Source organism: Lagopus leucura, unplaced genomic scaffold, assembly GCF_019238085.1.
Source record: "Lagopus leucura isolate 7727_CA_CO unplaced genomic scaffold, USGS_WTPT01 Super-Scaffold_100017, whole genome shotgun sequence".
Classification (NCBI taxonomy): domain Eukaryota; kingdom Metazoa; phylum Chordata; class Aves; order Galliformes; family Phasianidae; genus Lagopus; species Lagopus leucura.
The window spans coordinates 7,805,236-7,819,574 of NW_024962271.1; the positions used below are offsets into that span (position 1 = coordinate 7,805,236).

Genomic DNA, 14,339 nt, shown 5'->3' on the forward strand with positions numbered 1-14,339 from the left:
GGGCTTGGGCACAGGAGCAGCAGTGGTAGCCATAGACAGCACCTTTCTGGTTTGGTTCGAAGAAGCTGACATTCCTTTTTGCTTGTGGAAGTTGTGCTTCTGGTCAGTTTCAAAGAAATTCTTAAGGATCTGGGCACCTTAGCTTTGCAAAGCTGCTACAGATTCACTCATAATTTTCTTAGCTGGGGCACTTAAAAGAAACTTCAGTTCAGAGTTGTGTAAGCAGAAAGGCAGTGGGAATACCACTCCAGAGGCAATCTGTTCCTCTTGACCAGAGCATGCCCTGGCAGGGTATTTTCTTCAAAGGGATATTTCAGCATCAAATAACAGCAAAATATTGGAGGGTAAAGAAGGCTGACGTCTAACAAAGTAAAATACAGTTTAGAAATGTAATAATCCCTGTAATTAGTGAGTTCAAAACAAACTTTTTGTGTTTTTTCCGTGAATATTAATTCCAAGACAAAACCAACTCAGGAATTGATTCCCTGTTCTCAGTATTAATCAAATAAAAATGTTTGTTCTTGCTGACAGCAGTTTGTGACTCTTCTTCCTAGGTGGAGAAGGCAGATTTCAGGTTGAGAGGGACACGGGCTGGATCAAAACAACAGGCTTGCCATTAGTGAGGAATAAGGAGTATTTGCTGACCGTGCTGGCAGCAGATAAACTTGGAAGCAAAGGGTCTCCAGCCTCTGTTTCTGTAATTGCTGGCTTTCGACCACCACAGTTCACCAACACATCATACCTGGTTTATGTTCCTGAAAGTATGGCAGAAAGAAAATCGTAAGTAACAGGAAAAAGTAGCGTGGTGATATTACGTTGTTAGTTCAACATCTGCTTGATCTCCCCAAAGCCTCACTATTGTCTGTGAATCCTAGATACTGTGAATATTAATTTAGATATTTTAATTGAAGTGATTACATTCATTTGATGTATTTTAGTCACTGTTTTGCACCGAACAGTGGTGATGAATAAGCGTGATTTCTTGATTTTAAACAATGAAGAAAGTATTAGCAGAATTGTCTCTTAGTTTTCAAACAAAATGCAGAATTCAAATTAAAAGCATTACATCGCAAAGGAAGCTGTCTTGGCATGAAAGTGTGTGTCAGTTCTATGTGTCAGCATTTGGAAAAGTAGATTCTCCACCAAATGAAAGTTGGAAAAAACAAGGGGCTGTCTGTGCTGTCTTCATCAATCATGGTGACAAACCGAGTGAAAATGAAGATGCTGCAAAACTTGTCATTTTACTTCTCTATCCGTTGGCTAACTATGTGCATCCAAATAGCACAGAAAGTGTTAGTAATGGAGGCCCACCTGAATGCTTAGTTCCTTCTTTCACAGATTCTTTTGGTATCAGGGCAAACATTTTCCTTCTGCAGTTGAATTGAGAATACTTTTTTTTGCCAGTAAACATCTCCCTTGTGTGACCTTTCAACTTAGTCAGCACTGTTACTATCTGTAGTACTGTATTGTACTGTTCAGTCTACAACAATTATACAGTGTCTGAGGTTTGTCAAGATTAAAAAAAAAATCATCAGTTGTTAATAGCAAATAATAATGTTTTTCTTTAAAACTGCAGTAAATTTATTTAGCACATGCATAAAAGAAATTAAAGAGGTGTGTAATGCCAGAATACCTAACAGGTATCTGCTGTTCAATGAGGATGAAAAATAATAGAATTCTTTGTAACTCTTTTTTATCACTGTTTAAAAAGAGGCTTGCACACCTGCTATAATGATAGGAGATTAATTGCTTTGTCAATTTGCATAATATCCAAAAGGAATTCAGTATTTGGTTGGTTATGGTTATTACTATGCCATAAGAGGTTTTAATGTGAATGGTGTGCCCAGTGAAAGTGCTTTTCTGTTGTGTGCTAACCAGAAGCAGTCCTGAAAATCACTGTGGAATCCTGAAGTTTTTGTATCTAAATTAGACCAACTGCAGGAAAACAGAGCTGCTGTCATGTGCTGTGTTTTGTAGGGCTGGGTTTCACAAGTGTAGGTTGATTTAAGACTGCTGCTGACAAGAAGCATTACCAAACCTTTCCTTTGGTCCAGCATTAGCTCTAATATGTTAGCTGAGCTGGCAGGCTGATCCAAGGAAAGACAGAATGAAAAAGCAGAGTTTTCGGCTGGGTTGTTAGATGTGCTCACAGCTGAGCCTTGTGATTGTGCTGACAGGAGGAGAGGAGAGGTGGCATGAGCATGCAGCTGGGGTGGAGAGAGGGAAGGAGAGCAAAGTAATTCCTATTGGCAGGAATATGGTCTTGTGTTGGCTTAAGCTGGCTGTGAGACAACAGAAAGAAGAATAAAGCAAGAAAGTGGCCTACAACAACCTTTTGCAGTGTTTCAGAGTTGCACCTGAGGGAATTTACAAGGCAGCAGCATGAAAAAAGGAAAAGACAGAAGTGTTCAGACAAGTTGAGCTTTGTCTTTCTGAATGAAGTTGTCAGTGGGTCTCAGGTGTTGCAGGGCTCTTCTGGGAGATGGAATCCTTTCTCCTAAGAGATTTCACAATAAGGCAATGAACATTTGATGAATTAGTGTTCTGCTTTAAACCCTGTAACAATTACTATTTTATAATGTATTTCTTCATGCTGCAACTACATTTCCCACTTGAAGACTTCAAGCACTTCTATGGGAAAAAGTGTCAGATAAGCTAAAACCTTGTGGTTCTGCATGCGCCGCTACAGGCACATGGCCAGTGGCTGCCTTTTTCCTGTTGGCAGGTGTCTAAAACATTAGAGCAGTATGATTGCAGCAGCAAATTTACCATGCTATCATTATTAAAAGGAATATTTTGCATTTTATGTTTAGGTTTTCCTGCCTTAGAATCATCACCACCTGATAAGAAAGGTAGAGTAGGAAAATTCAGTTGCTGCAAAAATGAAGTCCTCTGTTTCTTTGTTTTTAATCCTTACTGTGCTCAGCTTGCAAGAGTCTTATCTTTTTCTGTTTAATCTCAAGATAATAGAAATACTGTGTTACAAAATGTTTGAATTTGGAGTTCAGGTACAGCTGTCAGCACATATTGCTCTAATCAGATCTACGGGATTGCAGCTGGTTTTGATGTGTAGTATTTTTTGCTGTATTTTTCATTGCTGAATTATTACATGCTTAAGAGACTTTTTTTTTTTTTAATTGCAGCTTTCTTAGAGTCACTGCTGTATCACATCAAAACAAATCCCTGAGCTACACTTTGCCAACCAATCCAAGTGGTCTGTTCAGCATTGATCAGGCAACAGGGGATATCAGCTTAACGCGGAGCGTGGATTATGAGAGTGACCAACGCCAGTACCTTCTTTTGGTCAGAGCAGAGGAAAATGAACAATTCAGTGGTGCAGCTGAGGTAGGCTTTTATTTCCGGTGTTCTATATGTCTGTATGTTTTTGTGTTCTTCTTGAGTCCTTCCCAATCTCTGTACAGATTCCCTATCGACGTTTAAAGTCTTTTTTTATCTCTGGGTAGGTGAGGAGGACTGGTTTAACTCCTGATAGACATCCTGAGAAAGCTGTTTTTTAGGGACCAGTCGTGCCATTCCATCATAGGTCATAGGCTTTACCCAAAAAGGTGTGGTGGTAGATGCAGCCAAGGAAAATGTGAGGCTTTGTTTTACTCCTAAATTGATGCGTATTTGAAAATATTCCAATTTATGACAAAACAAAAATAAAATTTTGTTTTGAGAACACTAAGTGAAATAGTAAAGAGAGGAGGTAATAAAAACTCATAGCGAAAGCTGACAGTTCATGCTGTATCAGAAAGCTGTTTGACAGCAAATATATTTCTAAATACAGTTATCACTGTTACTTGAATTCAAGATTCTCTGAGTTTGGAAATCCGTGTAATATCACACTTCTTCCTGCTGCAGCACATAAAGTGTACACCACCAAAGGAGCAGGAGATAGAATTATTAGGAACAAGTTTGAGGACACAGAGTATTTTAGTGTGACAAACAGTGGCTGTGGCACACCAGAGACCAGTAGTTTCCATTGACCCGTTTAGATACTACAAGATGAAGAGTGATAGAATATGACTTGAAAGAAGATTCTATTATGATTTTACAAATATATTTAGCCTAAAGTCAGTTTTACGTGCACCTGTAGAATTTTTGATGTTACAAATAATAGAAATATTAGGAGGTAATGCAAAAGGATGCTTTGGAAGCAGACAGTCTATTTCCATTTGAGTTAATGGTAGGAAATAATCAATGGAGATGAAGATATGAATGGAAATGTTGCTGGGGGGGCTAGGACTTGATAATTCCAAATGTAGAATTTAATATCTAAGCAGTTTTCAGCAGGAAAAGAGCAATATGAAAAAAAAGAGTTTTCCTATGTGCTACAGCTTCCAGAGATCTCAGCAAATTCTTCCATCCAGTATTTCTGGAGCAATGGAGTTGTTACCTTGTTTCACTTGGATGCCATTTAACGCTCTCTCTTTCCACTGAGGTTTTGGTTGTAATCACTGATGTGAACGATTGTGCTCCAGAATTCCATCAGTCCATTTACAGCAAAGTCAGTGTTCCTGAAACAGTTACTATGACTACTGCACTTCTACAAGGTTAGTACTTTCTAAACCATTTGTTACATTCAGTATCAATGTTTTTCTCCCCTCCACGAGTTAGATTTCACTTTAGAAAGCCTCGGGATGGGGCAAGTCACAGCGCTTTGGCATCTTCTAGAATTGCTCATAATTATTTATTACTGCCACAGCTCAAACAATTTTGGAGGACAAGACACGAAGGAAACAGGTTGTCTTCATGGGATTTTGGTGTAACAAGACTTCAGCTGTGGTCATTATGATAGCAGCAGGCTTATTGTGGCGATCTTGCAACATTTTTCTTTTGAAAAGAGAATAATTTGACATCAGTAATTATAGACAAAGCAGCTCAACTTCTTTGCCCATCTAAAAATTATGCATGGGCTTGCATTAGGGAGCATAGGATGCTTGGGAGAAACGTTTTTCTTCTCCCCAACATAATCTACAAATTAAGCTTTAAATGATGATATTCTGGATATTATGTAGAGTGCAAAAATCTTATACTGAGAATGTTAATACAGAAATAAGCAGACCCTGACAATAAAGCAAACTGATGTCAATTAACCAGAGTAGAAGTGCCTTATATTGGTCTTTCACCCACAGACAAAGTTTTTATAAATCTTGATGGTGAAAGGGAAATTAAACCACAGAAAAATTACTGTTTCCTAGTAAACAGGATTTTATAATCTCCTATTGTTTTACACAGTGATTTTGCCTGTGATGGTAGCCTGTCAATTACTCTTCTGGTGACAGAGTTTCTAGATTTTTCTAGGTTTTGAGTGGGATCTGATGAGCTCATTATTTTCACTTGTATCTGTTAAGTACTATATTGTAAATGTTTTATCTTTAATCACACAGAGTCTAATCTGTCCAGGTGATCTCAGGTCAACGGTATATATCAGATGGACGTGAGTATATATGGCTCTGTATAGGAATATGTTCTTGGTCATACTGGACTCTTTACACCCCTCAAAAGCAAGATCTAGTGGCTTAATTCAGTCAGGGTCCTTAACGTGTGTTTTTTCCATCCCCCTATAACTTTGAGAAGTTGGTTGAGTAAAAGCATAGAGTATAGCACAGTTTTTATAAATTATTTCAAGCATTACATGCCAAGGCAATGCTATTACAGTTTTATATTATGCATTAATTCTCTTGTTAAAGTATTTCACATTCTGGTTCGTAGACTGTGATCTACATAGTGTCCTTCTCTTCTAACAGTGACAGCCACTGACTGTGATTCAAAAGAAAATGCTGAAATATTGTATTACGCTTTGAGTCCAGACTTCAGTATTACTTCTCATGGTACTATATTCCCTGCAAGAGAATTGGACTATGAACGACCTAACCATCTTTATGAGTTCATAATTATGGCTGTGGATAAAGGGGAAGATCCAAAGACTGGGACAGCAACTGTTAGGATCCATGTTTCAAACGTAAATGATGAAGCTCCTGAGTTTTCCCAGGCGATGTAAATATATATTCCTAAATCTCTTGTTTGTTACTGTTTGTTGTTGTTGTTGTTTTAGTGAGAAGACTATTATAGGATGGTAACTGGCTTAGGTTCAGTTGAGTTTCAGAGTTAGATGGACAGCAGAGACCCTCTTACAGTTGAAGAAAAAAGACTTGTGCATATATTTAGATAGGGATGGTATCTAGACAGTCTCTTTTGACAGATGTTGCATTTCTTCTAAGTAGTTTTAGATCAGTTCAAAATGAAATGACAGTAATATCCTACCAATTAATCATTTTCTATTCATCTATTTTGCAAAGTTTAAGACCCGTCTGGATGTCTGCCTGGGTGACCTGCTGTGCAGAACCTGTGTAGCAGGGGGTTGGACTCCATGGTCTCTTGAGGTCCCTCCCAACCCCTATGATTCTGTGATTTGGCTGATCTCCTTGTCGGTTTCTAAATAAGCAAGCAGCAATTGCTTCCAGTTCTGCTGCATTTTAAGTAGCTTTTTCCTGCATACACAATGGGTAGCTTTTATCAACTATATGGATTGTGGCAACTTGGGAAGTAGCTGAATGTAGCTGAAGTTTTCTGTAAGAGAAATTCATCACCCACAAATTGCCTCATGTTGAGAGACCAATCTGCAAGGCTAATACAAACCAAGACGATGATGTTGTCCTTTCTGCCCTTTGTTTAAATAGATTTACAACCCAGGGCAAATTTATGATTTTTTTCCGTGAACCTTTTTTCATCAGTTCTCCTTAAAGCACCTACTCTCATTTTGCCAGTTTCTACTTTCTGCTTTTTAAGAGACCTTTTCTGCTGACTTGAACTCCTCTGTCCCTGCATTTCATTTTCACAATTATCAGAATTGCTGTCATTTGCATTCTGGATAAGGAGCTAAGGTAGTGTACTAGGGTTGTGATTGAGCTAAACCAGAATAATTTACTTCTTCTACTTCATCACAAATTAAACTGGGGGGAGAATAAAAAGCTGTCACTGAAAATGTTGTGGTAAAATCCCTTACTGGGACAGCAAATACAAGTGAGAGGTTTTTTTGTGCATCTGTCTCCTTTTCCTTTGAGTTTTATGCTGTTCTCTGCATAATTATATGTAAGTGTCAGAGTAACTTATTTTATGTAACAGCCGAGGACTCGAGGGTTGTATTTGCTATGAAATGTGGGGAGTGAGCCCGTAAGCAGACGTGAGTTTTTTGAGTGCAGTCATACCCATGTATTTTATCTGCTATTGGACAGAGCCAGCTGTAACTCACTGTTGTGGCTGAGCTTTGGGATATCCACCATAGGCTGGTCTGTTGTACGCTTAGCCTAGCCTACACCCAATCCAGTCAGAGAAAATAAGAAGTATTTGGGATTTTGCTAAGGCAGAGGGCTTTTCTACAACTGAGAGCATTAAGCTTAGGCTGATAATGCCTCTTAAGAGCTTACAGTGTCCATGATGTGCCTGGTCCTGAGGAGAGATTTTTGTAAAACTGACATTATGCACATACTCCCAGATCTGATCTTTGTCCTGCTGCTGCAAAGGTTGCACTGAAGCTACTTTGACAACGTGTCTCAAAAACAGAATATGCTATACGTCTGCTATATAGACAGTGTTTTTAAATTTAGTAAATATTTGCTTTGATTCTGTTAATTATATAACTTAGATGAACAAAATGAATAAGTTCTGGGTTTAGCCCAAACCTTGTGAAGCTAAGTGTGAAAGTGTCAACACTGCTGGAAGTTCACAATGGAATCTACAGGTGGTAACCACAGAAAGACATGAGATATGGAAGATTGGATAAGTCATCAGTGCTATCGTTTAGTTTTGTTACAAAGTAGCATATTTCTTAGTAGTGTAATTACAGTAATAACTAAGAGATCTCTGCAATACCCTTTATACACTTAGTAGAAGTCCTGTGTGTATTTTTTTTTCTGTCTAAATTGCATAAATGATCATAATTTTGTTTAACAGTTACAGGAGCTTTGTTTCTGAAGATGCAGGCCCAAATACATTGGTAGCTACAGTCAATGCTGTTGACCCTGATGGAGATGGCGTGACCTATGATATTCCCTCTGGGAATCAAAAAGGAAACTTCGTTATTGACCCTAAGAAGGGTAATGATGTATTAGCTCTTCACTGCTACAACAAATGAAAGCAGACAACAAAGAAAAGTATGAACAGGCAGCATCTGAGTACAGCTGGTACAATCCTTCAAATTGAGATTTGTTTGCTCTGTTTGCTTTGTTTGAAACTACTCTATATTATACCTGTGTTATGAGCTGAAGACAAAATCTGAATGCGTGTTTTTCAAAGCATATGCTGAAGACATTGAATATATATGAAGGAGAGAGCTGCTTCAACTCTTTATCTTTTAGAGTTCACTTAGCATGAGATTTTGATTTCATTTCAAACTGTACTTTGCAATGTTAATGTTAGATTCAGATTCCTGAAAATATGATTGCAGGTAAAGAAGTCTGCCACAATGTTTTCGGGTATTTTTTGGTGGAAACAGATGCACTAAAGAAAATGAACCAGCTGAGCTGTAGCTGGTGTCTCCTTCCGCTCTGTAGGTATACTTGCAGACAAATCTGTTGTTGTATTTCTTAATTTTGTTTCAATATCAGACTGCAGTAAAAATACCATAGAAATTAAACCATAGAAATAGCAGCTATGAGGTTTGTTTTTAAGTAGGTAAATCAGAATGGCTGTTGTCTTGCTTACTAATGAGAAGAGAAACAGTAATCTGTTAATGTACCAAAAATAAAAAAATACAACCTATTGTTGTCTTTACAGGGCTAGTTAGACTTCGTTCCAGCCCATTTCCAAAGCTGCAGGGGACAGAGTATGTACTTAATGTCACAGCTACAGATGATAACGCCTCGGGAGGGCCCCATTCTTTTACAAGTACTGCTCAGGTTATTGTGAAAATTGATGATGTCAACAACAACAAACCAGTCTTTCAGAAGGTACAAATATGAGACTAGGTGATGTGCATTAGACTGGGTAGCAAATGTTTAAGACTGTTGTCACTGCAAGTGAAACAGCATATGGCTAATGAAAGAGGTGATCCACTTTTTCTCTCTTCTTGATGCCCTGATCTTCTCCATCTCTCACATCTCTTTCCCGAGCCTCATGTGCTTTGTTCTTCTCTTGTGGCTGAGCAGCTTATCAGCACTCTTTTCCTGAACCCCACATCGTCTCTGGCATTTTAGAAGATAGGGTCTAGTGAATACCTTTTGGAGCTTCAGTATGACACATGAGGAGGGATGGATTAGCTGTATCTGTCCAGTGGACTTGTGACAAAACATTCTAGAACAACTCTAGGGCTTCTGGTCAATTTGTGTCTGGAATTGATGAAAGAAGCGAAAGAAGATAGTGAATTAGCTTAAATGGTTAAGTACTGTAAAAAATAAATGCTTGATTGTGTTTTCTGAATATTCACTGTTATTAACATTCTGTTGTCTCAAACTTAGTTTCATGCTGATGGCTAGTATGTTAGTGGAAAATGTTGCATATTTTGGGAAGTGACTGTTTGTATTGATTTTATAGATCATCATTAATCTGTTCTTTGCAGTCTTACTTTGTATGGAAGGCCATGTTTGACCAGAGCAGCTGTGTGGTTTGGGCAAATGTATGTGCTCTTTTTTATAAGGCTTTTGCTAACGTAGAAATATGTTTGCATTTGGAAGTACAGGTAGCTGTACTTTCTGTCCTGATATTTTAACCAACTGGTAGTTGTTGATTTATATAACCACAAAACAGCAAAGTGAAGTGTGTAAATTAAGAAACGTGCCTAAATAGTGGTTTTTGTTATGTTGTTTTCTATCTAGTATATCTTTTAAGTCAAATGGCGAGATATGTGCTTGATGTATTTTATTTTATTTATTTTGTAGTGTCATTATTATAGGGAACATGCTTCTGTGTTGGAAAACCAACCCTCAGGAACGGCTGTACTGCAAGTTGAAGCCACTGATGCTGATGAAGGAGCCAATGGTATAGTGAAATATGGCTTGATGCACAGAGATGGTGTCCTACCAGCATTTAGAATTCACCCTGACACAGGTAAAGTGAATGGCAGAACTGATACTGACAGATGTTAACATTGATGGAAAACTAGCTGAAATAGTGAGCATCACAAAGACTGTTTTTGAGTTTTTTTACAGCAGGCAAGATACAAGCTCTATTAATTCCATGAAACGTAGTTTCTTATCAAATGCTGAGCTAGGTCTGATATTTTGCTTGAAATGTGGAAGTTGCTATGTAAAATAACTTGTATGGCTTTGTAAGCAAGTTAAAAAAAAAATACCAATTTTTGGTGCACCTTATCTTGCAATGTTGTTAATGGCTTATCAGTGACATCCAATAGAATAGTCTTACAAAAGACCAAGAGACTAAAATTCTCAGAAGGGCAAAACTAAATTCAGGTGAAACTTTCAGAGGGTAGAACGTGTGAGACGTGTCTTATATCCCTTATGTGCTTCAAAATAAATCATTTTTATAAACTTCATCTCTTAAAGTAGTCTGGTATTACCTTTCTTCTGAGCCAAAGGTGTAAGCGTATATTTAGTTTGTATCTGCATGAGCAATTGGAGTTCTTGAGATTGTTAAGTCTTGTGACTGAAGCTTTAAACCTAAAATTCACGTTATACTTGTATTTAACCTATTGGGTTGTATCTAAATTTATTTGTTGATGGTTAAATAAACATCTGAATATTGTGTTCTCAGATGCACAGTATTCTAACTCTGGTATTTAATTTGTTTTCAGGAGTTCTGACAACTGTTCAGGTATTTGATCGAGAAAAGCAGAGGGAATATCCAGTCACTGTGACAGCAACAGACCAGGCAGCAGAACCACTCATTGGGATATGTCAGATAAATGTTATCATTCTGGACCAAAATGACAATGATCCCAGATTTGAGAACACCCGCTATGAATGTAATTGAGAGTCATTGGATAGCGTTTCAGTGCCTTGACTGTGAGCTTACCTGATGTCTAAGATTTTTGGATTTTGTCAGTGTTGGCAGTGATTGTAGCCAGAAATGCACTTAGCTTAATTGCAGAATTGTCATTCTGTATGATGTGCAGTGTAACCAGTACAACCTTGGCTAACAGGCCTGTGTGAGTGCTATGGGAAAATTCCTTGGAACGACTGCTGTTTCACTATCTGTGCTTTTCTGAGTGCACTGGGTGTCTGTGGCACTGCACAGATGTGTAAGACCGTGTGATTTGCAGCACTGAGCAGTAACTGAATTGTTTGTTTCTTGATTAATGTTTTTTTTTTCTTTTGGTCATACATTTTCCCATTTGATTAATATTTATCATTCTGCATTATTTGTTGTTTTACCTTTCCTTCCTGGTTGTTCACAAAATCCTGCTCATTTATGGATAAACACCCAGAGGCAAGGATCATATTCATAAAAAAAAAAAACCAACAAAGATTGATATTCTCAATTAATTAAAATATACAAATCATAGAAAGTAGTTTCTGATATTGTGGTCCTTTTCTGAAATTCTGTTTGTTTGTATTTCATCCCCAAAAATGTGTCCTTTAGTATTTATTTAAACACTTTAAAAAAAAAAAAGTAATTTAATGTGGGAAATAAGATTTCCAAGTTATGAATACGATAATATGAATTTATGTTCCCCATAGCTGTGGATTGATAAGAACAATTGAAAATACTTGGTTTGATTTTACAGGCATTGTTCCAAGGAAGATAAAGCTATATTTTCCATACACTTTTACTTCAGTATTTCCTCATGTTTTTGTAGTAAGATGTTCATGGTACTTTGGTGAACTGATGATCAGTTCGAAATATTAGTCTGAAAAATCCTTTCCTTACATTAGATTTCCTGAGAGAGGACACAAGAGTTGGGACCAGCTTTCTCCGTGTTACAGCCCATGACGATGACTACAGCTCTAATGCTGTCATCACATATTCCATAGCAGATGGGGAAACAGATTATTTACAAATTAATCCCACTAGTGGCTGGATATTTGTTAACCAACCCATATCTCAGGTATGGTGCTTATTTTCATTTTAAACTGGCCTTCTCGATATGGCATAGGAGGGACTGAGGTCGTTGCTTTTTCTTTACTGCTATGCTATCCCTTCACCTTAAAGGGTCAATATATCATTTTTAAATTAAACCTAAGTCTCGCGCTGTTTGCTTTAAACTTAGTGTGCTGAAATTTGCTAACGTTTATTGAGATAAATAGTAGTATTTACCAACAGTACTGAGTAAAGAAAATCGATTTTGTTAGCAGCCTTGTACCTATTTCATATTCTGAAGTCTTCTTTCTGTTTGTGGATGTTTTTCTTTTGCACAGATTTTAAGTATGCCTTTAACTTCGCATATTCATTTACTTTGCTAAAAAAGCTCACCTGAGCCCTAATCAAAACCCTCTGTAATGAACCTCTTTTTACTGTTCAGAGGTCATCTATAATTCGAGATATTATTGCTACAGATGGAGGCAATAGGAGCAGTAAAGTTGAACTTGTGGTAACTGTTACTAGTGCAAAAAACCAGCCTCCACAGTGGGAAAGAGACAGCTATGAAGTTGTCATTCCAGAGAATACTACACGAGATGCATCAGTTTTGGTAAGTTTGGGACACACTTGTTTGTTTATAAGGCTTTAGAGTATCTGAATGTGCTTGTTTACCTAACTGTAGGGAGCTTTATAATGGTTTTGTGAATTACAATGGCTGGTCATCTGCCATCCCTTTTCATTAAAAAATGCTGTCAATAACCAGCATTTTTCTTTAATTTATGTGAGGATAATTGTTATTTAATTTCCTTCTCATTTGAACAATGCTATAGGTAAATGAATTCCATTGTTTTGAGTGCTACTGTCTTACCTGAGGAGATTATTGGACTTAAAATACTTGACTTGTTCAATTTAATTTCTCACAGCAGATAATCAGAACAGTTTTACAACATAACTCCAAAGTACATGCTTTTAGGATAACATCCTGAAGAACCAAACCTGTAGTGGCTGGTAACCTTTGGGCACAGCTGTTTGTGCCTGGAGATGTGTCAGGAAGGGTTAGGATTTGATAACCAGCAAGACTTGTCTTACTGTTTCCAGTTGAGAGCTGAGGATCTAGAAGAGTTGGTGAATCCTTTAGAAATGTTACTGTACATACAAACTTGTTGAGTATTCAAATTCTTGGAACTGTGCAGAGAATCAAAGCAACCTCTCCCCTTGGAGATCCTCGTGTGACTTACAACCTAGAAGAGGGACTTGTACCAGAAACCAACATGCCAGTTCGTTTCTACTTGACTCCAAACAGAGATGATGGCTCTGCTTCAATCCTGGTAGCTGAGCTACTGGATTATGAAACAACAAAGAACTTTCTGCTGAGAGTTCGAGCACAGAATGTTGCTGCAGTTCCTCTAGCAGCATTCACTACGATCTATATTAATGTAACAGGTGTGTAAATGCTTTGATCACATAATCTTAATTAATTAATTTAATTAATTAATAATAATATATATTTTTTACTCTGTTTTATGTTTTCTTCTTTATGTGCTCTTTCTGATGCTTTAGATGTCAATGACAATGTCCCATTCTTCACCTCATCTATTTATGAAGCCTCAGTAACAGAGGGAGCTGATATTGGGATGTTTGTCATTCAGGTCTCTGCCACCGACCTTGACCTTGGTCAGAATGGTGAGGTAAGCAAGTGGGGATCTGTGTATTATGTAATGAAATGTACAGTCATATAGTTTCAGTATTAAACAAATGACTAAATAGAGTAGGAGTCCTCAGCCTAGGACAGGGATGACTACTATGGAAGCATGAGATGGAATAAAATTAGTAAATGATGTGTTTCCTGCCATGTGAAAAAATGCAAATATATTAGTAGGTATGAGATAGAAAACAATAAATATTTCTTTATATAATATGTAATTCAGGTGAAAAATTCCCTGCTATTGGATGCTCTGGTTTTGAAAGGTCTATGCAGACCTAAAATGTGATTGGACAAATTAATGAAAAAGTAAGGTTATTAAATGCTTTTGTGAGTAGTAAACTGTGGGAAGCGCTCACTAGTGATTTTAGAAATCTAAAATAGGCGCATCCTTGGAAGCAAACTTATTTCTCTCTGGGGAGCAAAAGTGAAAGCTGAAGTCAAGTGCATCAAAACATACAAATATAGAAATGAGAACGCAGTCTGTAGCAGTGAGCAAATTCAGTTCACACATGGCTGTTATGTTTCTGGAACATTTAGCTAAGTTTGAATGCTGTTGTGCAAGTACTGTGTAAATGTGCTAGTGAACTCATTAACCGATTAGACAAGTTTATTTCAGGTTAATTGACTTCAACCTAGAGATTTCTCAAACTTGCAT

At 37.4% G+C, this 14,339-nt stretch overlaps 1 protein-coding gene across 1 annotated transcript in view; it reads left to right on the forward strand.

Annotated features, from left to right (window-relative positions):
- LOC122183209 (neural-cadherin-like) overlaps nt 1-14,339 on the forward strand; it is a 45,504-nt gene that overhangs the window by 10,401 nt on the left and 20,764 nt on the right. The window contains exons 3-14 of the mRNA XM_042877017.1: nt 555-780; nt 3,144-3,345; nt 4,445-4,556; nt 5,754-6,003; nt 7,960-8,102; nt 8,782-8,954; nt 9,882-10,050; nt 10,754-10,924; nt 11,835-12,007; nt 12,422-12,589; nt 13,173-13,422; nt 13,540-13,667. Coding sequence (XP_042732951.1) covers nt 555-780; nt 3,144-3,345; nt 4,445-4,556; nt 5,754-6,003; nt 7,960-8,102; nt 8,782-8,954; nt 9,882-10,050; nt 10,754-10,924; nt 11,835-12,007; nt 12,422-12,589; nt 13,173-13,422; nt 13,540-13,667 — 2,165 coding nt within the window. The remainder of the gene's footprint in view (nt 1-554; nt 781-3,143; nt 3,346-4,444; nt 4,557-5,753; nt 6,004-7,959; nt 8,103-8,781; nt 8,955-9,881; nt 10,051-10,753; nt 10,925-11,834; nt 12,008-12,421; nt 12,590-13,172; nt 13,423-13,539; nt 13,668-14,339) is intronic.